The sequence below is a fragment of the Oryzias latipes genome, chromosome 21 (genome assembly GCF_002234675.1).
Source record: "Oryzias latipes chromosome 21, ASM223467v1".
In the NCBI taxonomy this organism is placed as follows: Eukaryota; Metazoa; Chordata; class Actinopteri; order Beloniformes; family Adrianichthyidae; genus Oryzias; species Oryzias latipes.
This window is the reverse complement of record NC_019879.2, coordinates 22361564-22389195: the sequence shown is the minus strand read 5'-3', so window position 1 is coordinate 22389195 and position 27632 is coordinate 22361564. Positions and strand designations below refer to the sequence as shown.

The 27632-nt window shown below is 41.2% G+C and overlaps 2 protein-coding genes across 7 annotated transcripts; both read left to right on the top strand.

The window, feature by feature from the left end:
• Nucleotides 1-1995: 1995 nt before the first annotated feature.
• On the top strand, nucleotides 1996-4153 carry atp5mc3 (ATP synthase membrane subunit c locus 3). Of its 3 annotated transcripts, none has more exons than XM_004081765.4 (5): nucleotides 1996-2096; nucleotides 2293-2390; nucleotides 3130-3204; nucleotides 3343-3533; nucleotides 3624-4153. In XM_004081765.4, exons 2-5 carry the CDS (start codon nucleotides 2352-2354, stop codon nucleotides 3736-3738), a joined length of 420 nt encoding a protein of 139 aa, XP_004081813.1. In that variant the 5' UTR covers nucleotides 1996-2096; nucleotides 2293-2351; the 3' UTR covers nucleotides 3739-4153. The 3 variants fall into 3 exon arrangements, with proteins under 3 accessions (XP_004081813.1, XP_011488096.1, XP_004081814.1); XM_011489794.3 differs by having other exon boundaries at nucleotides 2042-2092; XM_004081766.3 differs by having other exon boundaries at nucleotides 2091-2180.
• A 479-nt stretch (nucleotides 4154-4632) lies between these two features.
• Nucleotides 4633-27224, top strand: atf2 (activating transcription factor 2). Of its 4 annotated transcripts, XR_002872454.1 has the most exons (13): nucleotides 4633-4708; nucleotides 5334-5409; nucleotides 6257-6353; nucleotides 6454-6572; nucleotides 6676-6801; nucleotides 7126-7304; nucleotides 9139-9253; nucleotides 11155-11247; nucleotides 14785-15006; nucleotides 15333-15539; nucleotides 17956-18061; nucleotides 25054-25145; nucleotides 25493-25608. XR_002872454.1 is itself a non-coding variant. In XM_023950608.1 (12 exons), exons 2-12 carry the CDS (start codon nucleotides 5369-5371, stop codon nucleotides 25705-25707), a joined length of 1485 nt encoding a protein of 494 aa, XP_023806376.1. In that variant the 5' UTR covers nucleotides 4633-4708; nucleotides 5334-5368; the 3' UTR covers nucleotides 25708-27224. The 4 variants fall into 4 exon arrangements, 3 of the variants coding, with proteins under 3 accessions (XP_023806376.1, XP_023806374.1, XP_023806377.1); XM_023950608.1 differs by lacking the exon at nucleotides 25054-25145 and having other exon boundaries at nucleotides 6292-6353; nucleotides 25493-27224; XM_023950606.1 differs by lacking the exon at nucleotides 25054-25145 and having other exon boundaries at nucleotides 25493-27224.
• Nucleotides 27225-27632: the final 408 nt, after the last annotated feature.

Below are 27632 nucleotides of genomic sequence, written 5' to 3'. Positions count from 1 at the left end.
AGATTAGCATGGAGCCATCAACAGTGTTGCAGTCCCTCCCTAACCTGCTTCTGCTGTCAGACTGCCTCCTCCCTGCTTGTCAGACGCTCCGACGAGGAGCTGTAAAAACCTTTTCCCCTCTCCTTAACAACTGCAAAACAACACGCACACATCTCAGCAGAGGTGCCTGCTTTTCTGAGGCCTCTGACAGGACGTGCTGCAGGCACAAATTGTAATTCATAAAGGTTAAGGGGGTCAATGCCTTTTATTACCAGTCTGAGTGCATCCAGCTTGATGGGGTGGGCATGCAAATAGAGTGTCTCACTGTGTTCTATGCAGGAAGCAGACAGCAAGTTTGCGCCTCAGAGTGGGAGGAAGTAAAAGGCGGGTAAATGGTGGTGGGGTGAGGGGGGAAGCTGCTCTCTCCACCTTCCACTGCCATGTAGGACCACACAGCCACCCCAGTTAATTAGACAGTATGACATTGACCTCAGGTAGTTAACGGCCACTTTGATAAATGCTGTCTTGCAATTAATGTTTTGTGAATGTTCATGTTTTATCATTCGGTTAGCGGTGACCTATAAGTCGCTGCAGAACATTCAGGCCCGCTGTTCAATCCTTCATTTTACATCACGCATTAGCAGGAATTCAGCATCACCAGTGTGAAATCAAATATGTCATATAGTGGTTTATAAGGGTGGCACAATGGTTAGTGCTGTAAATGTGGTGCAAGAAAATACCCGTTGCAAACCACGTGATAGCGAGTTTTATGTATAGATTGAGTTTTTGTGGAAGATTTGACTTGTACTTGAGAATTTTCTCCTCTTTCATCAATCAAAATTGGTCCTTATATCAGCTGGCAGAACTCCAGCCTTTACTTTCAAAAGAATGAAGTGTGCGTGAACTATAAACAGAAGGTAACTGTATTCAAACCAAACATAAATGTAGTTAAAGGGGAATCTTGACTAAATCTTTTCACTTACAGGAAAATGTTTAATTTTAAAATTAAACAAATTCCCTTCGATTGCATTGCCTATGCAAGACTAAATCCCAATTATCTTCTTTTTTTTAAATGTTGTGCAGCCCAAACAATGGCTTTGATTACAGCAAAAACACATTGCATCCTCTGCTGGACGTTCAGAGAATTACTTTTCCATATAGAAAGTGTGGCGGAAGAAACCATAAAAAATATGCCAATAACGTTGCAATTTATTATGATAACTCTTTTTCATTGGGAAAAAAGTGCTGTTTTTATTAGATTATGAACAGGAAAATATGCAAGAGCATGTTTTAAAATTGTCCTCGGATAATTATTTCTAGAATTCTTCACATTTAAGCATAAAACTGTTCCTTGCTATGTGGTTTTCTTGAGAAATTGTTGGAGGGGCAAACAAAAGAGGTCAATAGTCAATCATTTATTTATAAGCACATAGAATAAAGTAAAAATAAGTGGGTTAGTAAAATTAAACAAACACAAACAATTTAATATCTATCATGTTGACCACAACCAATTTAAACAACCTGGTTGTGCTAGACTGAATTGGATTATCATAATAAATATAGCTTAATTTGTTGTGGGATTTTTTTTCAGCATGTTTTTGTGTAGTGGTTCTGGACAACCTTGATTGTAAACTGCTGATTAAAATCTCTGTAAAATTTTAAAAAGTCACATCTAAATGTCTCTTTTTCAACTAGCATCCAACAAAGAAACTCCTTGTCACTCAACGGCTGTTATAGAATCGTTCATCGTAATTACAAATCCGGCTGAACAACCTTCTCCACTACCCACAGCTCATAGTTTAGTGTCAGATTCAGATGGTATGGGAGCAGACACAATTGACAATTAAGCTTCCAGAAAACTGACCTAAAGACACTTTAAAATCTAAAAAACATATTTAGTTTGACTTTTTCTTATTTTGTTGTTTCAAAAAAAATATTAAAGTAAACGTTTCTATGTCAGCGTGTGTTTAGTTAAACTAATGATAAATTTGTTGTTCTCTACTTGTTGTAAATAAAGCTTTGTTAAATGACCTTCCCTTGTCATCATCCGGGACTTTACACGTATCACAACGCGCAGGCGCAGTACTCCACTGTGGTTCGACCTCTGCAGTCGGTAGGTAAGTAATGGCTGTATGAATGAGAAGCAGATCTCTATAAATCCGCGTTCATCCTGTCTTGTGGCTTCTTATTGCATTGCACAAGTAAATACAATGTGCAGAATGAATGTGAATTTACATACAGATGTATTTATTTTACCTGTGGATTATTTTCACACCCGTTTGACCTTACTTCAATCCAATCTTCTTTCCGCAGAGAGACCCGGGCTTCAACCATATTTGACCGAACCGGTTAAAACTACCTAAACTTGAAAAATGTACGCCTGTGCGAAGTTTGTTTCCACGCCGGCTCTGGTGAGTTTTTAATCTTTGTAAATCTGCATTCGGGAAAACTAGGCAATTGTCATAGCTTCCATTATCGGGAAGGCCTCTGGTTGATCTTGAGTGTAGCTTATTGCAAGGGTGTACGCTGACAAGGCCGGCAGGTTAGCTTGTAGCTATATATCTACAAAGGAATTGACGCATGTTTTACATGATAAGGGCCAAAGTACTGCATTATCTTTGCGTTTTGTCTTACATGTTTTTGAGTCGAAGGCTGCACAAGGGCTACTCTTGCTCCTAAATGCATTTTACAGTGGTGAATGTTGGCTAAGGTCATTTAGCTTCTCTTTTAGCTAAGTTAAGTTTAGCTTAAAGACTGGGTAAACTCAATGGAAGACCCTGAAGACAAATGCATACATGGTCAAGTTAGATGTTTGGGATTTTTATTTTATTTTACTTATGTGTTGTATGTTATGCCTCTAAGGTCATATGACTTGCTTTTGAATAAAAAGGCATGTTTTTTTGTGAAGGAAACAGGGATTTTTGTCAGGTTTGTCCTTGTGTCCATTAAAGTGTGACAGAAACAAAACTAATTGTAAGCTTGACACCAGCAATTGTGGTGACGTCCATGCTTGCATAACACAAAACTGTGTATATTCAACTGTATAAACATTTACCAAGTGTCATTGAAAGGCTTTTTGCATATATGGACCTAAAACACAAAACTTCCAACCTAACTAAACTGATCCTTTTCTTTTTTGTTGATCCGCAGGTCCGTGCTGGTTCCCGGGCTCTTTACAGACCCATGTCTGCCTCTGTGCTCTCCAGGCCTGATGGCAAAACAGAGGTAAGGATAAACAAAGTTTATAAACACTTTTGTATTATTGACTACTTGTGGTGTTTTTTTAACAGTAACTGTATTTCCCATGCCTGTCTGTGGTGTTTCTTTGAAGTGAATGTTTTCATTTTTTGTCTTTCGCTGCAGAGCTCTGTTGCTGTGATGCCACAAAGCCCCCTCACACAGGTCACACTGAGAGGCTTCCAGACCAGTGCCATCAGCAGGGACATTGACACCGCCGCCAAGTTCATTGGTGCTGGAGCCGCTACAGTCGGAGTCGCTGGATCTGGTGCTGGAATTGGAACAGTGTTCGGTAGTCTCATTATTGGCTATGCCAGGTTTGTTGCCATTTGGTCACTGTGTACATGTTTTTTTGGGGTACAATTCAAATGTTTTCTTTACATTTATTGACTTCTTTTTGTTTGCAGGAACCCATCTTTGAAGCAGCAGCTGTTCTCATATGCCATCCTGGGTTTCGCCCTGTCTGAAGCTATGGGACTATTCTGTTTGATGGTTGCTTTTCTGATCCTGTTTGCAATGTAAAGCACTGCCCTCCCAACACTTTCATTACAGATGTGACTACATATTTTATTGTGGCTTCTAAAATTGTTCAGTGTTGGTGTCATGGAAATGTAAATTTTTCAAGTCTTTCCGACACAGTCAAAATTAAACAAAACATGTACAAACATAACAATGTGCGTGAATTTAATACATGCATTTGAGTATTTATCAGTGGCAGCAACGTCTATGTCTGGAATATCATGGTAACTGAAAGCAGTTTGCTCTCACAAATGTCAGAACATCTTCTCCCCTTGTGAATCAACTTGCTTTCTGAGAGTTATATGGGGTCCACCGTCATAAGCACTTAACTCAGTTGCAGTTAAGTAGAACTGTAAGAGGCAACAAGTGATTACTTGCTTTTGTAAATCACGTTGAATAAATCTAGATTGAATTATAATTTGGGTTTTTGAATTTATTTCCCGACCCCAACAGGGTTTCGAGGTTTGTCAAATGAATGAGTTGCCACTAAAACGGTCCATCAGAACAAAATTCTCAGTTAAAAAGTAATTGTCATTTGGAAGTCAGTAAATTAGTAATATTTGGCAACAAAGTTGACCAAATGTTTTTTTTTTTTTGTAATATAAATTACCCATGTGGTTTGTTTACTGCTTCAATCAAAAATAGTTCCTTGTGATTTAATTTAATATAGAGTACACGATAATGTTTCTCTAAATTGAATTGTTTTAAAGAAATTTGGCCTTTGAGTAAAAAAGGAATGTTAACTTGAGGTGGTTCCGTAGACTGTAAATAAAGTTGTAATGCAGTAGAAATGATGGCAATTATTTATAAAATATTGAATTTATGGGTAAATGGGTAAATTTATGGGTAAATGGGTTTATTAGTGTCCATTAGTATGTTTACGGCGTTTGGGTTAGTGTGACGTTTACGGAAGAAGAAATTGTTTTCTCGCGATACTTTGGGGTTTGGGAAAACAACGTTTGTGGCTAAAGGGGTAAGTAACAACTCAAATTGAAAGCGAGTTTTATTACAAATGCAAAAAAGGGCACCCTTTATCTGAAATCGGTGTTATTTTCTTCCAAGTGAAATTAATCCCCCTCAAATTAAATACCAAAAGGTTATCTGTTTAGTGATTTGTTGGTTCTAACATGGCGACGGCTGTGCGTTATCTCAGCTCAGGCTGGAGCGGAGGATCGGATCATAATGTAGCTTTTGTTGTGTGATGACTTTAGTCGGAATTAAACGTGAAACTTTTTTTTCCAACAAAAAACATGCATAATTTCTTTGTTCGTGTTGAAAAATACACAATCCGAACGACCACACACCGAACGACCCTGCACTGCATCACCGAGCTAATAAATAAGCACAGACAGAGCAACCCCACCTCCTCACTGGCTTTGTCCAAAATCTTATTTGTCCTTTCACTAGATTTGCCCTTAACAGTCCCACTCGAGTCTCGAGTCATTTCTACTATTATCTAAAAATTAACCCTCTAACCCTCCTTTTGATCAGCCACGATTACGTGGTTGTCTTTTCTGTGGCTGTTGAATTTATTTCTGTTTTAAATGGAAATTAAGTTAATTGAGATGAAATATGTTGTTTTTATTCATTTATTGTAGGACAAAAATATAGCAAGAATTTCTTAATATGAGTGATGACAAACCCTTCCAGTGTACTGCTCCAGGATGTGGACAGGTAAGCTGACATAGTTCTTCATAGTTTTTATTTCTTTTTAGTTAGTGATTCAGTTATTTTTATTTTTTGAAAAATAGAAGGAAAAAAACCAATTCCAATGTGTTGTAAATTTATATGGTGGAGTTGTTGAGCTTACATCTTTACATTCTAGATTATTTAAAAACGTTGAAGGTATTATAATATTACATGTTTTGAGATACGGTAGTTGTATTTCTCCAGAGACTAACTTTAATATATATATATATATATATATATATATATATATATATGCATCAAATATGGTAACCAAATATTTGGGTACTCAATGTGTACATTTTACATACATTTGCTATCTTTGCTGATAATATCGAATAATTCAACTAAAAAACGTAGTTTGTGCATTCTTATCAGACATTTTAAAAGCTGAAGTTACTGTTTGAAGGATTTGTGATTATTTGTGGTACAGATAAATCCACTTAAAAACAGAATCACTGGAGTTAATAAAAGCCTGAGTCTGCATCCAATTTGAGGATTCACAAAAGGGTCAAATAATAAAAAGCATCTCTTTTTTGAAGTCACATCAACTGTTTAATTTCTAGTGCCAAAGTAAAGTTGGCTAAAGGGTAAAAATATGTAATTATTGTGGTAAATGTACGCGCACAGTCACAATAAACATAAAAACACACATTAAGCCTATGTTTATGTTTATTTAGGGTTTGATTTCTTTGGATTTTAGCAATGCACCGTTTACTTTTTGAAATTGTTAGTATTTTAACATATTTAACATTGTGAGTCATTGTTGTCTCTCAAAGGATATGCAGAATAAAGTTGTTTTTTTATTCATTTATTTCCTTTTTACCTTGCTCAGAGATTTACAAATGAAGACCACTTGGCTGTCCACAGACACAAACACGAGATGACACTAAAGTTTGGCCCAGCGAGGACCGACAATATCATAATTGCTGGTGAGTCCTTCTTAAGTTTTATGTCTATAGATGTTTGTGTGTTTTTGCCTCCTTAAGTGTGATTTTTTTCTTCTTTTATCTTTTCTTTTCTCTATTACAGATCAAACGCCGACACCCACTCGCTTTTTGAAAAACTGCGAGGAAGTCGGGCTTTTCAACGAACTTGCCAGTCCTTTTGACCATGACTTCAAAAAAGCAGCTGAAGATGACTTGAAGAAGGTTGAGTTTGTTCTGTAACTTCTGTCAAATCTTCTCTTAGGATGATCTCTGAAGTCCAGAGTTTATATCTGCTTTTTTTCTTTTTCTTTTAACCTTCCCAAAGCTACCTCTGGATTTGTCACCTCTTGCTACACCAGTCATACGCAACAAAACTGAGGAACCCGCAGCTGTAGATGCACATCGGAACAGCCCCCTTCCTCATCCTGAGTCCACCACAAACGATGACAAGGTAGATTTTTTTCTGTTTAGTTAGCTCTCTAATGGGTTTTAGGAGTGCTATTAAACATGAATAATTAAGAATCCTCCTGTTTCTGTAATCATTCATTTACTATAGAAATTGTACTTCTTCTTTCACCTGCTTGAATTCTTCGATTTATTTGTTTTTTATTTTCAAACCCCACTCTCTTTTTTTTTTTTATTCAAACACTGCTCTTAATTTTGATTTGGAAATCCTAAAACCAACCAAAAAAATATTTGCAAAAAGTTCTTGTAACTAACTAAGCTGGTGTTCACTAAACATTTCTGCAGCTAAGGTCTTGTATGATGTTTTCAGGACTTAACTTTGCAGCCTGCCTCACTGCCAACATCCACTATAGTCCATCCTGCATCCCTCCAAGTTCCCAATGTACTTCTAGCAACCACGGACGCTAATGTTGTAATACAGCCAGCTCTCCCATCGCCAACATCTAGCTCTGTTATTACCCAGGTTCCATCCACTAATAGACCCATAGTGTAAGTAACGGAATGCGTCCATTTTTAAAACAAATCTTAGTTTTTAGTTTTTTTTAATCATTTTTGTGTAGTTTTGTGCATTTTGTGAGGCATGTGCTTGTATTTTATGTTTATTTTTTTAATCAATCTGCACTCTGGTGTAAGTCTTTCATTTTGTTGTAAACGCCAAATCAACTGTGAATTCTTCCAATTTTAGCGACATCTTTAAAAAGCTACTCACATTATGTACTGTTCAAAAATATAGATTTATTTTTAGGCTACTATTTTACTTCTAACACACCAGCATAAGTCAACATTTGGAATCCTGTAGCGTAGATTTACTTTCTTGTAGGTCTGCACAATAAGTCGCAAATTTATCGTTATCGCATTGTCAAGCTGTGATATATGCATATCGCAAAAGTCGGTGAAAATGGCAATAAATGTTAACCCTAAATGTGTTAAAACAATCTCATGGCAGCTTAGAGTATTTAACATTGAAATGTTTCCCTTTATGCATTTGACCAAACGGATGGAACTCTTCTATGTGAGATGCTCGCCCTCTGATGTAGATGAGGCTCATTTGGAGTTTAATTTAAGTTATATTCACTCTTATTTAAATTAAACTGTTGCAGTGAAATCAAAATGATGTATTTAGTTTTTTTGCTATTTGTTCATGTATCGCAGATTATATCGCAATGTTGATCACTAATAAGGCAAATCGCGAGTTTTCCTCATATCGTGCAGCTCTACTTTCTTGTAACTTGCAAAGCGATCAGAAAACAACCTGTAGAAAATAAAGAAAAACAGACGTTATTAATAATTCCAAGGAATAGATGATTGAATGAAACTCATTTTTAGAGCAAAAGCTTAAGGAGTTTAAATCTTTTCTGTTTGTTGTTTCGGATGAGTACAATTTAAAACCAAGTTAATCTCAAAAACAGTAAATGCTTATATTATTAGCAGTAATCTATAATTAATACAAATGCTTTGGTGCTAAATGTCACTTTCCATAAAGGAATAGCCCAGCATTACACATTTATTGGTGAATTTTTGTTAAATTTAACTTAAAAAAAAATGTTTAGTACGTATTTTGTTGTCTCACATTGATGTTAGGAAACGTTCAATGTTACTGCTCATTTGTAGGTCTTTACTTAAGTTAAGAATCGTTCTATGCTCCAAAAATATGAAACAAAGATGAATGTAACATGCAGGAGGCACTGATCTTGTTAAAGATCAGATTTTCTCTTTGGTTTATTTGTTGTTCAAAGTAAGTACTTGAACTAAAGATTTTTCTTTCTTTCTGATGTTTATATGACATTTCTGCAGTGAATTTACCAGAGCATCCATATCAAGCTAAAGCTAATGAAGCGCCTGTATGATGTGCAAAGTGTGTAAACAACCCACATTTTTGTACACATAAGCTGATTTTCAGAGCCCACGTTTGTAATATGACCAAAGGACACAGGTTCTGAGAAAAAATCTGGTTGTTAACTCTTCATTCATTTTTGAATAGGTCTGAAGAATTGTATTGTGATGGTTTAAAGATGGCCTTGCAGAAACAAAGGAACAATTAGGGGCTGTATTAAAAAAAAAGAAGAAAAAAGTTTGGAAGATTATTTGAGGATAATTGTGATGCTAGTTATCATTTCCCATATACCTGTGAGGAATATTCTTTTAATTATGGTCTGATGGAATGCTTCTCTTTAATGTTTTTTTGGTAACAGTGCTTTGTCTTCATTTTCATATCCCATCGTCTGTTTGAATATGACATCTGTTTTTAACATTTTTGCTATTTGTGTGTTTAATACAGATTTGTTGGTGACTTGTTCTTCTCTTTTTATCTTTGTTTTCTTAGACCGATGTCTGGCACCTTCCCTGTGCTCTTACAGTTGCCTAATGGTCAGACCATGCCAGTTGCTATACCTGCCTCTATTACCAGCTCCAGTGTTCATATTCCAACTACAATCCCTGTGAGTGTTGACCAAGCTTCTCATTCAGAGATTTTGATTGCACTGAAAACATACTCTGTCAAACGCGTCAGTAGATAGAAGTTTTTCAGTGTCGAGCTGGGTTTTGCCCCAGTGTCAGTCCCGAACCAAACTTCTACCAAATCTTGAGCTGCTGCCTTGCTTCAGGATCAGAGAAGTCAGCAGTTTGAAACGTTTTATGCAGCTTTAAAGATTGAAATCAAAGGTGCCCAATATGTCGATTGACGGTTAATTCCAAAGTAAGTGTGTTTAGATTTTGGGCCATCAAAAATAAATAGCCTTTTTTTTTTTAAACACTGTCAGCCAGTCATCACCCCTGTGCTTAAATACATCACTTGATTGACATGCAGAATGGCCAAGTAAACATCCTCTGATATACTAACGCCACGCTTCACTAGCAGATGGAGTTTTTTTCCTCCTAACCTCCTAATCGTGGATGTAGCTGCTAATGCGCCTTTTTTTTCTCCCGACTGACCCGAGATCAGACAAGAACCTCAAACAGAACACATGTGGAACGTCCCTGGCACAGTGTGCAATGAAGCGCCGTTGATATGACAACACACGGGTCCAATTCAACAAGCTGTTTTGGGAAAATGTCCAAGGAACTTTTTATCACTTTGTCATCATATTCATCTAAATAAATCTAGAAATAAATGCCAGATTCAATTCAACGTCTGCTTTTCATAATAAGTCTGAGTATTTAAGTACAAAAAAGTGTGCACAGCCCTGATCTAAATGGTCTTTTCTTCCCTCATGTGGCTCTTTTGACTTTGACCTTACTGTGAAAATCAGTTTTTCCTGAGCCAGACTGTAGCTACTGATGGTTAATTGTCTTTTAACAAGAAGTGTGTGTTCTGTGATGCTCTAGCTTACAGTGCCCTCTGCTGGGCGAATTTTGCATTGTCATATGATCAATGATCCCGTGTCTGCATGTCATAGATGTCACAGATGCTCTAACATTGATGCTGCTTTTAATTTTCCAGTAAGAGTTGTAGTTTTCCCAAATGTTGACTGTGAGGCAAAAAGAAGAAGACAGAGAAAGCTTAAATCTGATTTAAAGCTTAATATATTTTAGCTCCTAAACTATTTAGAATCCATAAAGAAAAGCTTAGACCTCTGGTGTATTTGGATGAAGGGAGTCTTATATTGGGGCTTTAGGTGAGTAGAACTTGAAATGCATGGAGTTGCTTTTAAGACCAGCTTTCTTTTTAAAATGCTCATCCTGATTCAATAAAAACAGATGCTTAGGAAAACTGCCTGATCTTGAGTATAATCTAGTCGAAATCGGTGAAAGTGTCTCATAAAAGAGAATGTATTTAAATGAACGTGTAGTCGTTGTGAACTCTCCCATGTGGAAGCTTGTCTTATTGCTCGCTGCGGTTCTGGTCGTCTGTGTGGAACAGTGAGCACCGCATGATTATCTCCTGATAGGAGCACAGCAGGGAAAACCCTCCATCTTCCCAGTCTGCAGGGATAGGGAAAGCCTCCTGACAAGTTAAAGAGGGCAGAAGTACATGGAAAACATAAGCCACCGGTGGGCCTTTCACTCCATCATTTGCCCCCCCTCTCCTCCTTATTGTCAGTGGTTTTGAATTGAGGCCTGAGTCTGGCCTCTCAGCTTCCCTGTCCATATGCTCTCACTCAAGCAGGCAGAGGTTCATTAGCGTGCACACGGCATCTCCATGTGGCGCTGCCTCCGCAAAATAACTGCCCATCCGACCTAATGAGGCTGAGATATGGGGGGGGGGGGGGTCTGAGAGACGGCCACGACTGTGGGCACATTTGTTTTCTGTGGCGGGGCCCCGGCGTTATGCTGCCAAAGACTCATTTTCTCATTGGTGATCTGTGTGTGTTTGTGTGTGCGTGTGTGTCTGCGCCGTCAGCTTGTCAGACCCGTCACCGTCGTGCCTGCCGTCCCTGGAATCCCTGGACCTCCCTCGCCGCAGCCGCCGCCCGCCCAAACAGAAGCAAAGCTGGTACTTATTATGTCTTCTTTAATTTAGAGCCAATAGCATTTCCATGCTGTGGCTGTTATTTCCCATTTGAGGAAGATAACAACCAGAATGATCAGTGGGCCCAACAATGAGGGAACAATAACACAGTTAGCCTTTTCTCTCCATTAAGATTTTAATTAGCCCTTTCATTTGTCAACTTCCCTTCTGGTCTATTGAGTTGAAGCATTCAGGTTTTCTGATGCTGGTTTTGTTATTCAGGTCGAAAAAAAGCTAAAGATGAAACACAAAGTGCTGCCTAGCTTGTCACAAATCTAAGAAAAATGATGGTGTGTGTTTTATTTTTACCAGTCAAATGACATTATCATGTGCAGAAGATAAAGATGGCCACAGAGATGCACAAATATGTCTTCTTTATAGATAGAAATGACACTTGTATAAACTAGTTTTAAAGCTACAGTCAGTTTAACCACTTTTTCAGCTGAAATGTATTTTATTACATTCTCTTAAACTCCCAGTGACAAAAATACGATTTTTTTCGGGGGGAAATATTTTATATGAGGCTCTTGGTTGTTATAATTTAAATGGAAAGAAAAGACTTGCACAACATATTATCCTAGAGTGATGTATTTATGTAAATATTGTTCTTTTGTTTGTCTGTTTTACTTTTATTGTCTGTTTTAATTACTTAAAATGAACCAATTCCATAGAAAAAGGCAAGTGTAAATAACTTAGAGCTAATAACATTATTTATAAATGGAAAAAAAGTGGCCTCCTTTTTTTCCGTCCGGTCCAACAGAAAACTTTTACACATGTAATAAATATGAATAAAGTTTAGTATTAATTACAAAAGGGATTAATTCAAATATACTCCTGATGTGTTAGAAGATTCATAAACCCATGTTGTAAAAGTAAAATCTGTCCAGCACAAGAGGCCTTCAGCTCTCATCTGTTTGTTCAGCTGTTGGACAACACAAGTTAAAAAATTAATAAACGAAGAAAAAGTGAAACTTCTAAACTTATGAAGATATAAATGAGACATTTATAAACATCTACATTGTAAATGGATGTTGGAAGGGAAAAAAATACAGACTTTTATTTTGATAGCCCCTCTAGAGGTTGTGCCACTTCCCACTAAAAGTGGAGATGTTAGGGGGCTTGATGTGAGAAAATGAAATCACAGAAAGTGTAAGTGTTCACAGCGTGTTCTGTCTGTGGAAATGAACAGCTAGACGGCACAATTTGTGCCGAGAGGGAAGAATTGATTCGAAATGTTAAGGAGGGAAGACGATCGTGACAAACACAGAGACGGTGCTGAGCTCAGCACGCCATCACCGGGGCCAACGCCCAGGGTTAGGTGATGGCAGGGGGACTGGGATGGCTGGGGGGGGGGGGGCATCCTGGCACACGCTCAGCAAAGCACATTAAGTCAGCCTCACCCTGCATGGAACCTTTTGTTCAGCAAAATCCTGCCTGACCTGTGTCCCACCTCTTTCTCGCGGCGCCACGCAGCTCATCAGCAAACACCTAATGAGCCCGCATCAAGAAAACAGAGCCCCAGCTCAACCGTCCTGCCCCCCCCCCCCCCCTTCGCTCTCACGGGGGGGGGGGGGGGTTTAGACGGCACTTTACAAGGACTGATGATGCTGCAAAAGCCACAATAATGATAATTAACTTGCTGAATTTAGAAGATTATGCTGTTAATTAGTTGCAAAATAAAGATAAGTAATATAGTAGCAGATGGTTGAATAACACCCATGAGATGGAGGGTTATTACACTGATGAGGTTTCCATGGCAGAGATGAAATATGAATCTGACTAGCTGTTCCCTCTTTCTATGGGCCATTCCAGGAGAATAATATCTTGTTTCTGCCAGAGAGCTTCTGGAAGGGTATTGCACGATAAACTAATTTGGTAGATAGATTGGTCTGGCAAAGGTAGCTGTTAGAATAATGCGGTCCTCTGTTTTCTCATGTAAATGTATTCCCTCTCACTTTGTTATTGCTTGGAAAGGCTCATTCACTTTCACCTTGTTTGCTCTGAGTTTGATGTTGAAGGAATCGACCTGAGAATTGAGGACACAGGTCTGTAGAGGAGTAATTCCCATAAGCGTCATCCCTTTTTGTGGGCTTTTATTTTTGGTAGAAGAGATCAAAAAACCTTTTTTAATAGTTTAGCTCTCTGCTACAGAACAAATACAACATCTAAAATTGAAACTGGAAAATGGAAACATTCCTAAAAACTGCAGATTCTCTCCAAGTCTTGTCTTTAATTTGGGTTTGAAGCTTGATGGTGTTACATTTTGTATATAAATGAGCCAGCGGAGTGTTTTTTTCTTTTCTTTTTTTCTTTTTAGCAAGGTGTGATGAACACTCACAGAAGCAGTCAGTCAGTAGTGATGCCTCTCCTCTGTTGCCTAACTGAAACACAGAAGCGACATTGATGCATAATTGCCTTCATAAGTTTTTGGAGCTGGAGATTACTCTTGGAACTGTTTATTGCACTTTTGAAATTCATCTTTATTTACTGGAATTATTAGGGCTCGTTTTATTTCCACTCTAATATAGTCCCACTTCAATCATCTTTTGATCTTTTGTAAATGATGGCCTTTTAAATATGATTATGCCTAAATGTGGCCAAAATGAAAAAAAACCTGTGTCATTTTCTGCAGAGCGGCAGTAGTTTTTTAGAAATTTGCCTCTTGAGTTGTTGAGGGGGCCGCTGGTGTGGAGCAACCCCACCCTCACTTCCCCTCCTTATTGTGAAGCGGAGCGGGGGGCATGTGGCACACCCAGCATGTTCTCTACGCCACAAAAAGGATCTTTTTCAGGCAGCATTTTCTTCTTTTCCTGATTCACAAATTTGAATAAAGAAATAACAATAATGCAGTTTAAAGCTTAATTTTCTTCATACATGGCCTCCATCATCAGAAAAATATTACAAAAGCTGAGTGGGTCTTTAAGGAGATGTGATATTAACTTGTTAGTGCTCATAATATCTGGTTTGAGATGTGCAGAAATGCTTTAACATGTAGATTTTTTTATTTTTCAATGTCAATACCATTATTGTCCTAATCTCTACCAGAAGCCCTGTTGGAACATATGACTGGTTGTGTTTTAGCAGGACAAATGTCCAGGCTTCTGGTTGAGGTCTGAATTACTGTTAGATTGACTTTATGGTTAGAAAACTACTGGTTTGTATTTTGTTCTCAATATAAATGAAGTTTAGCCTTATACCCAAAAGGAGTTTACACAAATGTATTCCTTGTGTGTTCAAAGATTCATAACGCCCTATTGTAGCAGTAAAATCTGTCCTACAAAGTGCATTCAGCTCTGATCGGTTTTCTCAACTGCTGGTCGAGACAATTAAAAAACTGGTTCGGTTGGAGTTAACCTGATCAGAATTAATGAATGTCAATCCCATGTATTGATGTGGGTGTATGATTGGGGTGGGACTGAGGTGGGAGAATCATCAGCCTCAAGTCCATCAGCCTCAAATATTCTTTAAACTACAGTTAGTTTTTTCTCTCCATCTGATTTCTTGTGGAATTCCTTTTTCCAGACGCTGAAAGCCACACTAAGCCAGCAGCTTCCTCAGGTAACCAACGGAGACAACGGGGAAATCCAAAGTAGTGCAGTGACCCACACTGCACCTGCTTCCCCTGGTCTGACCCCACCTCCCGCCGCAGCCGCCGTCCTGACTCCGGCTCCTCACCCGCCTAAAACGGAGGAACTGTCCACACATTCCCTTCAGCAGCCAGCCACCTCCACCACAGAGACACCCGTAAGCATACAATTCTGTGCTAAATCATGCTTTTATCCGTTTCAGGAAAATTCAGGTTTGTATTGAATATATGGGAGTTATAGATTACTGAAACATAGTTTTGGTTGATGTTTTATAAAATAGTTTTGTCTATCTTTTAACCATTTCTTTACGACTTCAAACTTTGTTTTTTTTAATAATTTTTTCGATTTCTAATTATTACGTACACCAACTACAAATCTGCGTTAAGAGCCATAATAGTTTAGTTTTATTAAACACCTCAGTTCTATTTGACCTGCAGTATGTCTGCATTTATCCTACTGTCCCTGTTCTTGTTTTCTCGACAGGCCTCTCCAGCTCCCCCTGCACAAAACCCTCCAACCACAGGAGGCCGGCGGCGCAGGACCACATCCGAGGACCCAGACGAGAAGCGCCGTAAGTTCCTGGAGCGCAACAGAGCTGCAGCTTCTCGCTGCAGGCAGAAGAGGAAAGTCTGGGTCCAGTCTTTGGAGAAGAAAGCTGAAGACCTCAGCTCCATGAATGGACAACTACAGGTAATCTCAACATCCTCTTCTGAGTCACCGCATCAAACAACCTGTGTGTTTACCTCTTCTTGCTTTTGCGTGTGCGCCAGCTCGTCTCCCTATTCATCATGAGGGGATGTTGGTGTGTGCGCTGGCTTTTCCCTCTCCAGTGATGAAGTCATTAAAGGCGATTAAGCAGAGCTGCCATGTGACAGCAGCATTGTATGAGCCCTGTACATCGATGTGTCCCTGTCAATAAAGATGTATCCTCCAGATGTCAGCCGCACACAAGCGTGTCGCCGCTTCTGTCTCAGCAGTTTACCGAGTGGCCTCAAAAACTCTCCCAGGGAAAGGTGTCTTTTTGAACCTTCAATTTGCAACGAGCAATTAGGATCCGATGCTGACAAGTTCGAAACAGTTCATGTATCCGCTGTCTCTGTTGATGAGTGGGAGTCGGGGCTGCCGCTCATCCGTATTCCAGACAGTTAAGTGAGATGTGATGTTTACATGCGCACCACCTTATTTTTTCAATGAAAGTAGAACAGGTTGGATGGGGTGAAGGAGAGGATGCACAGCTGTGCACAGATGCATTTGCGTTAATATTGGATTCCCCATCAACTTCCCATCACCGTTCATCGGTGGGCTGCCTTTTTTATCTGCCATTTCCCATTAAAGAGTAAATACAAAATAATAATAAAAGGAAGGTCCGCTAAATAATTGCGAACAACAATAGATTGGGTTTTGTTGTTAACTTTTTAAGAAGAGAACAAGATGTGGTGAAGAAGAAGAAAGGCTCCTCTTACATGAAGGCATTAATCAGCAGCGCTGTTTTTATAAAAACCCCATGCTGACATGGCCCAGCAGATCAGCGAAACTGCCTCTAATGATGCACAATTATTCTAACATCATCCTTAACTGGCTTTTTTAATGAGGTGTCAGACCAGGCGGCTCACAGGGCTTCCAGCATCACCAAGGCCCATTTGCTCAATTACCATCAAGTTAGAAACAAGTTTTAACTCTCCACAGTCCGTTTTGCTCCAGGCTGAAGTCCTTTTTTTTTTCTGTTGTCGCAGAGTTATGTAATCGGGTTTAAAACGTATTTGGCAGGGCCGAAGTTAAGCTGCTGATGCCACCTTTTGGGCAAATGTTAATCTTTATCATAACTTTCCAGAAGCAAATTAGGAGAACATCTTTACAAGTGTTTATATTGGCTGTAAATGGCAGCAGTCATGGTGAAAGCAAAGTTAATACCTGTGGTACATACGCCTCTTCCAGCTGCGCTTAAATCTGTCTTACAATAGCTCGGGCCTGCCAGCGCCAGCAAAGCTAAACAAATGGAATCAAATAAATTGCCTGCTTTTAGACTAATAGATTAAGCCGCCTGTAGTCCTTTAAAGGAGAGGAGGAGAAGCTTAAATCTGCCATTGGGTGTTCCGCGAGCCCCTGGCTGCTCCAAATCCAGTTAAAGTCACCTTCAGCGTAATGTGGCGGTTTTTTACGACATGCAGAAATCCTCAGCCCTCTTGGGAGCTGTAATGACACAGGAGTGTAAATCTCAACTGCATCTACGGAGTCGTGACTCTCCCAACAGCTCGTTTCTGATAAATGTGCGGGTCGTGCGCTGGTAAAAGTCTGTCATTGTTTTTTCAGAAAAAAAGGCATATGAACAATCCTTTATGCTTGATCTTCAAGAAATTATTGTCTTTCTACGTTTACTGTACAAAAAGGGGCTTCAGAATTTCCTCATCTGCTCCTGTTATGTATAGGATTTACTATAAAAATGTATCTGTTACTGTAAAGAAGCCATAAACTGACGTGAAAGTTGTTTGTTTTGTGCGTGGGTCTATTCAGATCAACCATACATTAACTGAACGCGCAGTGGATTTTGTTTTTGACTGTTTAACATCTGCTTTAATTTATCAAATCAAAACTTTATTTATAAAGCATTTTATACATATGTAGCACTAAGTGCTGTAGATAGTACAAATTTTCAACCTAAAAAAACATACAAAAGCAAGACCTTTCCAAAAACAAACAAACACAATGCCTCCTCTTCGTATGAGGGAAGCAGTGCCATCTTGTGGGGTAAACTGTGTATTGCAGTAAAATGAGCTCTACATCTTAGTTTCCCCTTTTGGTGTTCCTTCAAAATAAGACTGCTCCAGAGTACTATTCAAAGTCCAATGTTATTTTTAAAGATTAAAAAAAAAGTTTCATAGATTTCTATTTTATAATGTACGTATAAATCTTTAAAAAAAAAATAATAAAAAAATTCTGTCTAAAAACATCCAAGCTTGAGTTTTTTTTTCTTCTCAAAATTGATCTTGTTTTTATAATTTGTCCATCTGTACCTGACATGTCTGAATGTTTTGTTTGTTTGACAAAGGCTCTGCTCTAGCGTAACCTGTTCGGTTGAGTGCTGTTGTGTCTCTCGTCTCGCCTCTAGAATGAAGTGACCCTGCTGAGAAACGAGGTGGCTCAGCTGAAGCAGCTTCTTCTGGCTCATAAAGATTGCCCTGTAACTGCCATGCAAAAGAAGTCTGGCTATCACAGTGAGTAATGCTCCATTATTCTCAGCCTGAGGCTCCTAGTGATCCGTGCCTAAAATGAGCTCCAACTAGGGGACATGTTTACTTATGACCATGCAGAAAGGAGCTATTTCTTTTTCTGCGCTCATATTTGTTTTAAGAAACTTTGCCAAACTTCTGATGTGTCAGTGTTTGAGACCTTATTTATTGCATTTTTAAATGTGTTCAAAGACTTTCATAGAAAGTGGACGTAAACGATGAGCTAGATTCGGCTTTGGTATCAAAAATGACCTTTTCTCCATCTTCTTGTTTCCATTTTACCATCTATTTTCTCAAACATTATCAGGCCTTTGGGGAAATTTGGTTGCTTCTTTTATTTCCTGGCATGTGATGCACGCCAAGAATGCACTAAATGGGGGTTCTAGAAGCGGTTCAGCCCATGGTGTTCACACTGGACAAGCAGGGATGGGCTACTTCTTCTTTTTCTACTGTTTACTAGCACATGTCTGCCACCTACAGTTTAAAGAGGCTTGGTACGAAATGTCGAAGCACTGCAAATCTTGCTAATCTTCACGATCAATTCTCAAATGGGTGGCACTTCCATGAATTTAAATGGTGTCATCGATGCATCATTACCAAAGCCAATTCCCTGATTGGTTGACCTACTTCAACTTGCAACACAGGCTCAATGGCTGCACATTTTTTACTTAGATCCTGAAAATGTGCGTAGAAACTTGCTTGAATGTAAGAGTTTTGAAGGGAGAAAACTGAAACGTGCATTTACGTAGATTTTTCATTGTAAGTGGCCACTTGAACGTTTGTTGCTTAGGCCGATGTGAACGTAGTTTAAGCCAAAGCCAGAAACGGTCAAGCATGCACAGAGATGAAGTTTGTATATGTAAATGAACTTTTCAGTTTCTATATCTGAGTGTTCAATTTTCTGCTCTATGGTTTACTTGGTTAGAACATGTTTATGTATAAAAATTTATGTAATAAAAAATACATTTTTAATATTTTCACCCCCTTTTATTTTTTTATATCCTATAACCTTACTTATTGTGGAAGTCTGAAAAACAATAGAAGGCATCCTCGGTTCCATTTCCAATAGAAGTGTGGATAAATGTGGCACACTTATGTTATACCCCTAAAAAACAAATCTATGAAGCTATGTTTATGTGTCTCAGACCAATAATTTTATTGTATTTTCATATGATGGAAGAAGAACAAACCTGATACTTTGAGTGGCTTCTGCTTGCTCTGATCCTCTTGTGAAGGTTTTGCGAGTTGCAGGTTCGTCATTTCAATTCTTCCTGTCAGCCTGCTGTGCTCCGTGTCATCCTGCGGTCTCATTTAGAACTACATCAGCTATTTTTCTTCGTTTCCCCTCAGAGTGGGGCTCCGTCGTTATGATTTTGTGTTCATAACTCATCGTTGCTCGCAGATGAGCCAATCCAGCATCACTACAGCACCTCGGTGGTTTTGTATTGACAATGATCGCCACACAAATGACTCAATTAAAGCAGCAAGCTTCACAACACAACATTCTCATTGTGGGCTAGTCGAGGGGCTGTGCCGTTCATTACGCACATGTTATTGACCATGTGCATTATGGGAGTGCTGGTGCCAGAGCTTTGTATCATTTGGTACAAATATTTATAGCAAGCTTTAGAGCTAAACATGTTTGTGCTTTTTTCTATATTCAATCAAAAGGTGTGTCCTGTTCTTAAGCGTTTGAAAGAAGACATTTTGTGCATTTTATTTACCTATTGAAAAAGAAAACTCCTGTGATCCCCTCAGTTTCAGTCATTGAAGTGTAATTTATTTGGAACCATTTTAATTTGAAATCTAAAGTTTTTTGCCGGAAAGGGTGAGCTCTTACCTTTGACTCTCCCACTCCGGAATGAGGGGAAGAAGATGGATGGATGGATATAAGTGTAAATATTTAAAAATAAAACTGCAAATGTGAAGCTTGGTAAAAGACGGTCATGTTTTTCTCTTTATAGTATCAAACATCCATCTAGCCCAGCAGTAGGCAATAGGTCGGTGTGTCTGCATGTTCTGAAATATTTTTGCCCATCTCACAGCTGATTACCCTAATTCTGGTGTGTCCAGCCAGTTAGAACTTGTATGGCGGAAAACGAGTGGGATTGCAACCCTTGGTGTCTGCCTCAATCTAGCCATATATACATATATATACATATATATAACCACACACCAACCTACAAACAAACCCACCCTTTGTAATTATAAGTATCTTTTTTTTCGTTATTTCCTGTCACATCTATCTATCTTAATTTTCTTAATTTTGCCAACATTCTCCTCTCAAAGACCCACTCCAATGAAAACTGTTTTTAACATGTTCCTTTTTCATTTTTCTGATAATAGAGGACATATTAAGAAAGTTGAGCTTAAAATTGCATTTCTGAGTATTTCTTTTTTTTAAATGGTTGGGAATCAGGAGGAGTCGCAAAAATGCACTTTGTAAAAGAGCGTATTTGTGACATAGAAGATATGTTGGGTGGACCATAAGCTTCCTGCTCCGCCCCATTTGTTGCATCCACTTGTAGACGACTAGATCCATATACGTCTTGTTTTCCTCGTCCGAGCTTGTGTCTGGCTCCAAACTGTACAGCTGGATAGTTCCAACATTGCCTGCTATTTTTTTGTTGCAAAAACACAACAACTAAGCTTTATTGTTTACCATATTTTTGGACTATAAGTCGCTACGGAGTACAAGTTCCATCCATCCATCCATCTTCCTCCGCTTATCCGGGACCGGGTCGCGGGGGCAGCAGACTGAGCAGAGATGCCCAGACTTCCCCCACCCCAGCCACTTCCTCCAGCTCCTCTGGGGGGACCCCGAGACGTTCCCAGGCCAGCCGAGAGACGTAGTCTCTCCAGCGTGTCCTGGGTCTTCCCCGGGGCCTCCGCCCAGTGGGACATGCCCGGAACACCTCTCCAGGGAGGCGTCCAGGAGGCATCCGAACTAGATGCCCGAGCCACCTCAACTGGCTCCTTTCGATGTGGAGGAGAAGCGGTTCTACTCCGAGCTCTCCGCGGGTGACCGAGCTTCTCACCCTATCTCTAAGGGAGCGCCCAGCCACCCTGCGGAGGAAGCTCATTTCAGCCGCTTGTATTCGGGACCTCGTTCTTTCGGTCATGACCCATAGCTCATGACCATAGGTGAGTACTGGAACGTAGATCGACCGGTAAATTGAGAGCTTTGCTTTTCGGCTCAGCTCTCTCTTCACCACGACGGACCGATAGAGCGACCGCATAACTACGGACGCTGCTCCGATCCGCCTGTCAATCTCACGCTCCGATTTTCCCTCACTCGTGAACAAGACCCCAAGATATTTAAACTCCTCCACCTGGGGCAAGGACACTCCACCGACCGAGAGATGGCAAACTACCTTTCTCCGGTCAAGGACCATGGCCTCAGATTTAGCGGTGCTGACCCTCATCCCAGCCGCTTCACACTCGGCCGCAAACCGCCCCAATGCACGCTGGAGGTCCCGGTTCGATGAAGCCAACAGGACAACATCATCTGCAAAAAGCAGAGAGGAAATCCTGTGGTCCCCAAACCAGATCCCTTCCGGCCCCTGGCTGCGCCTAGAAATTCTGTCCATAAAAACTATGAACAGAACCGGTGATAGAGGGCAGCCCTGCCGGAGTCCAACGTGGACCGGGAACAGGTCTGACTTACTGCCGGCTATGCGGACCAAGCTCCTACTCCGGTCATACAGAGACCGGACAGCCCTCAGTAAGGCTCCCCGGACCCCATACTCCCAGAGCACCCCCCACAGGATGCCACGGGGGACGCGGTCGAACGCCTTCTCCAAATCCACAAAACACATATGGACTGGATGGGCGAACTCCCACAAACCCTCCAGCACCCTAGATAGGGTGTAGAGCTGGTCCACTGTTCCACGACCAGGACGGAAACCGCACTGTTGTTCCTGAATCCGAGGTTCGACTATCGGACGGACTCTCCTCTCCAGTACCCTGGCATAGACTTTCCCAGGGAGGTTGAGGAGTGTAATTCCCCTATGGTTGGAACACACCCTCCGGTCCCCCTTCTTAAAGAGGGGAACCACCACCCCTGTCTGCCAGTCCAGTGGTACGGTTCCCGACCGCCACGCGATGCTGCAGAGACGTGTCAGCCAAGACACTCCCACAGCATCCAGAGACTTGAGGTGCTCAGGGCGGACTTCATCCACCCCCGGGGCCTTGCCACCGAGGAGCTCATTGACTACCTCAGTGACTTCAGCCCGGGTAATGGACAGCCCCACCCCAAAATCCTCACTCTCCACTTCTTCAAAAGAAGGCGTGTCAGTGGGATTGAGGAGATCCTCGAAGTACTCCTTCCACCGCCCGACGATGTCCCCAGTCGAAGTCAACAGCTCCCCACCTGCACTGAAAACGGTGCCTGTGGAGAACTGCTTTCCCCTCCTGAGTCGTCGGATGGTTTGCCAGAATTTCTTCGAGGCCAACCGATAGTCCTTCTCCATGGCCTCACCGAACTCCTCCCAGGACCGAGTTTTCGCCTCCGCAACAGTCCGGGCCGCAGCTCGCTTAGACTGCCGGTACCTGTCAGCTGCCTCTGGAGTCCCGCAGGCCAGCCAGGCCTGGTAGGACTCCTTCTTCAGCTTGACGGCATCCCTTACTTCCGGTGTCCACCACCGGGTTCTGGGGTTACCGCCGCGACAGGCACCAGAGACCTTGCGACCACAGCTCCGAGCAGCAGCAGAGACAATGGAGGTGGAAAACATGGTCCACTCGGACTCAATGTCCCCAACCTCCCCCGGTACCTGTTTGAAGTTCTCCCGGATGTGGGAGTTAAAGACTTCCCTGACGGAGAGCTCAGCCAGACGTTCCCAGCAGACCCTCACAGTACGTTTGGGTCTTCCAAGTCTTTCCGGCCTCCTTCCCCGCCAGCGAATCCAACTCACCACCAGGTAGTGATCGGTGGACAGCTCCGCCCCTCTCTTCACCCGAGTGTCCAAGACACAGGGCCGAAGGTCACCTGAAACAACTACAAAGTCGATCATCGACCTCCTGCCTAGGGCGTCCTGATGCCAGGTGTACTGATGGACACCCTTGTGCTCGAACATGGTGTTCGTTATGGACAAACTATGACGAGCACAGAAGTCCAATAACAAAACACCACTCGGGTTCAGATCAGGGGGGGCGTTCCTACCAATCACACCCCTCCAGGTGCCACTGTCATTGCCCACGTGGGCATTGACAGTGGCACCTGGAGGGGTGTGATTGGTAGGAACCGCCACCTTAACGTGGTGGGGGAGTTTGAGAGCTCGGGTGATCCCAGGAGCTAAGCTGTCTGGGGCTTAAGCCCCTGGTAGGGTCTCCCATGGCAGACAGGTCCTGGGTGACGAGCCAGACAAAGAGCGGTTCAGAAACCCCTGATGAAAAGAAACAACGAGGACCCGATTACGTCGCCCGGATTGGCGTCACCGGGGCCCCACTCTGGAGCCAGGCCCAGGGTCGGGGCTCGGAGGCGAGCGCCTGGTGGCCGGGGCTCTTCCCACGGGTCCCGGTCGGGCACAGCCCGAAGGAGCGACGTGGGACCACTCTCCCATGGGCCCACCACCCGTAGGAGACCTCAAAAGGGGCCGGTGCAATGTGGTTTGGGTGGCAGTCGAGGGCGGGTGCCTCGGCGGCCCAGACCCCGATCATGGAACCTGGCTTTTGGGACATGGAATGTCACCTCTCTGGGAGGGAAGGAGCCTGAGCTGGTGCGAGAGGTTGAGAGATACCGTCTAGATATAGTCGGGCTCACCTCCACACATAGCCTGGGCTCTGAAACTCAGTCCTTAGAGAGGGGTTGGACTCTCTACCACTCTGGAGTACAAGTTGTAGCAGCAAAATTGGTGTCCGCTGCCTCTTTGTCGACGCAGGTCAAATTCGATGTTTAGTGCTTGTCCAAAAATCTGTTCATTAACTAGACGCTCCCTTCGCCTGTGGGAGGAGCTGCTATCAAGCTTTTAGCCTAAACACCACATGGAAGCACTGACTGTATACCTCATTTACAATGTACGGAAGATACGCCCTTTGGTGAGCCACGTATGAAAAAAAAAACATGTGAGCCAAAATGTATTTCTTAAAAAGCACATATAAGTTGCCCCTTAGAATAAGTCGCACCCCTGGCCAGACTATGCAAAAAATGTGACTTATATTCTGAAAAATATCGTACTTTTTATATTTCATAGCTATTTAAGCTCAACATTTATTGTTACTACTATACATCTAAATAGAAGTTTGTCTGTTTGTGTTTGTATTTTCTTACTCTGTAGTCTTTACACATATTTTGCTCAAATAAAAGCAAAATGAAAGAGTCTCCCACAGGCATGAGCACCAGACTTACTGAAGTAATCTGTTTCCTAATTAGTAAAGTGCTTCACTTAACTCTGACCAATCCACTCATGTAAAGACCTCATCAAGCTCCATGTTTCCTCACTTACACATCCCCTAAGGCTGTGCTGCTCTCCAGACTCAGTACTACCCTTCATCGTCCTGCTTCAGCATAGGCAAGGCAGGTGGAAGGAAATTACCCAGACTGCCCCACAAACAAGCCAGGACATGGTTTCTCTTGGCACAGCTAGCCGTCCATCTGTTTACAGAAAACCCCACTTTAGAAACTGTGAGAGCTGAGGGAAAAAAAAAAAAGATAAACCATCAGCTTGTTCAAGGAAGCAGGAAGTCAGAGCATTTACGGTACATCAGGCGTTCATCGCTACATGTTGTTAAAACTCATAATGCTCTCTTGAACTAGAACACAAAACCACCAAGATGCTTTCTGCCTTTGAGCTCCACGGCAAGAAAAATGCACTTTATCATTTTTAGAGGTTCCCTTTCGCCCGGGTTTTCCATTCATTCTACACAGAGGACCTGAACAAGTGACTTCATATCATTAGCAATATTAATTATCATTGTGCTCCTTATTCCTGTATGAAACCGAGCATGAGAGTAGAGTCTCTCTTTTTTTTTTCCATCAGGATCCAATTAATTCCGAGCAAGCGCCTAACAGCTGGTGGCATTTCGACTCCAAGTCTTCCTTACTCTCCAGTGTGAGCATCATTAAAATCAGGTGCTGTAATCATCTGTCGCTGCAGTAGTTGGCAGGGTAACAAAAAACAAATGAGAATGCAGTTAGGGAAGGGAAACCCAGCCACATGCCCCAGAATGTAATGCACCCTTATGATGTGGGTTTAAATTGACATTGGAGCATTAATTAAAGGAAGGGGAGCAAAAGTAGCAATGTGGGGATTAATGAAACAGTTTGCATACACCCTATGCTTAGAACTGTTTTACATGTGATTAGGGTCTATCGCAAGTCGGCTGGAGCGTATGTGCTTCATCAAAACGCGAAGAAGTGCACGTTCAAAATCCACGCAGCGTGACCGTTCCATTTTCTTTTTTTTAATGCCCTCACAGTCTCGGACAGGGAAGAGAGCTGCGAAGAGATGTCCGTCCCCAGCAGCCCCCAGAACGAGGCCATCCAGCACAGCTCCGTCAGCACCTCCAACGGGATCAGCGCCTCTTCCACCGCCCCCCCGAGCGCCGCCTGTTCCGCGGCTCCGTCCAACCACAGCACAGAGGACGGGCAGCCACAGCAGGGCGCTGCCCAGACCCAGCCTTCAGGAAGCTGATTGTACAAAACTAAGCCCGAGCGTCCACACTGGAGCACTGCTGACCAACGGAGGGAAAAAAAACTTCTCTTAGCTACAATTCAGACAGTTTTTCATTTGTTCTTGATTGATTTCTTTTATGTTTGGTCCATTTTATACTTGATAGTCTTTTGAAGATGCAATGTTTATTGGAATTAATGAAGACAAAAGAACAGGCACTTTAGGTGTAAGATGTAAAACTCGTTGTTCTTAACTCTTTTTGTATTTCTGTGACTTATTTATTAATCTTATGTATATGTTTTTATTTAAATCACTGATTTGTTGACAACTTTACCAAAGTGTGTTTTGGCACATTTCAACTCAATTGCTTCGTTATTACTTTTGTAAGCTAAATCTTTATAACGAAGATAAGCAACGACATGTAATTTGTTCTTTGCTTTTTCTTTTTTTGCACATTTCTGAGAGACCCCAGGTCTAAGTTTGGTCAGGCATGGCAGCTTTTTAGTACATGAATGAAAAAAGCTGAACCGCATTGCCGGACTTAAAGACATGGAGCGTGATCAGCTGTGAATGTTTGAGCTCGTCTCCGCCTGTAAAATAATCTCATGGAAGTGAGCTGGTTAGTTGCGTGTTGCTTCATTGACATTCCATGTGTCGTTTGATTGTTCCTGAAGCAGTGATTGTAGGATTGCAGTACTCTTTTCATTACTCTGAAATTGTGACATTGGCTTCTCTCAGTTTCATGTAGGTTTTTTTTTTTCTATTACAGTTTTTTAATGCTGATTAGCTTGAGTTGATTGCTGTTCTGTCATCATGAAAAAAAAGTCCCATGAACATAAAAGCTTTGCAGAAGCATTTTGTTTTCTGTGGCTGTAGCATATAATGCATTGTTTCCTTAAATGAACTTCCTGGCATCTTTAGAAGGCATTGTAAATGACATAAAGGATCCAATGTGCGCGGTCCTTTTTGATTTTATAGGACTTGAATTCAGTAGCTGAGCTCTTTGCATCACAAATAGTCTTAAAAGCTGAAAACGGATGTCTCTTTAGGATGCATTTCTCTCTGCCTCTGTAGGTTTTCATGTAAAAAGAAAACACTCAGATGTGAACTGGAATCACATCATGTACATTAGAGAAACATGATAAAAACAGCTCTAACAGTTTGGAGCTGTCACTCAAAAGATGAAGCAAAATTTCATGTCTTGAAGTCGGCCTTTTTCTCCTAGTCTCTACTGGCTTACTACTGTGTAGTTTTACAAACAGCTAAGGCATTGTTTTCTTATGTGATTTTTAAGGTTTTACTGTTATGTGCTATCTGCATGAGATAACAATTCTCTGCGAGAATTTGTTTATTTATAGTCTCATTTTAGAAAATAAGACAAGTTATTCCAACTTGATTCATTCAAAGCTTTGGTGATTTGTTTTACCCTGGCTTAACTGCTGAAAACGGGATGTGACTCTGTGTTTCAAATGTTCTTGTAACGTAAAAGTTCTGTTTTAAATTTAAAAAGTTGTAATAAACCTTGTTATAACTCTTTAGAACCTGTTTCTGAATTCACTTTTATTCTATTTTATATGGAATAAAACAGAAAAAGTATTTTGTATTTTTTGCACAATAACCACTTTCAGGATAATTAAAAATCCATCCATCTTGAGAACCCACATTATGCCCTTACACTGTCATGGGGTGGCTGGAGTCAACCCAGCTACTATTGGACCAAGTCAAGGTCCGTCCTGAACAGGTGTGTGAGTGTGTGTTGCAAGGACGCACACCTGGAAGCAATTTAAAGACACCAAGTAACCTGTGCATCCTGTTTTTGGACAGTGGGAGGAAGCTGGAGTGCCTGGAGAAAACTCACACATGCACGAGAAAAACATGCAAACTCCACTCAGAAAGGTCCCTGCTACGATTTGAACCAAGGTATTCTCGCTGTGCGGTGAGAGCGC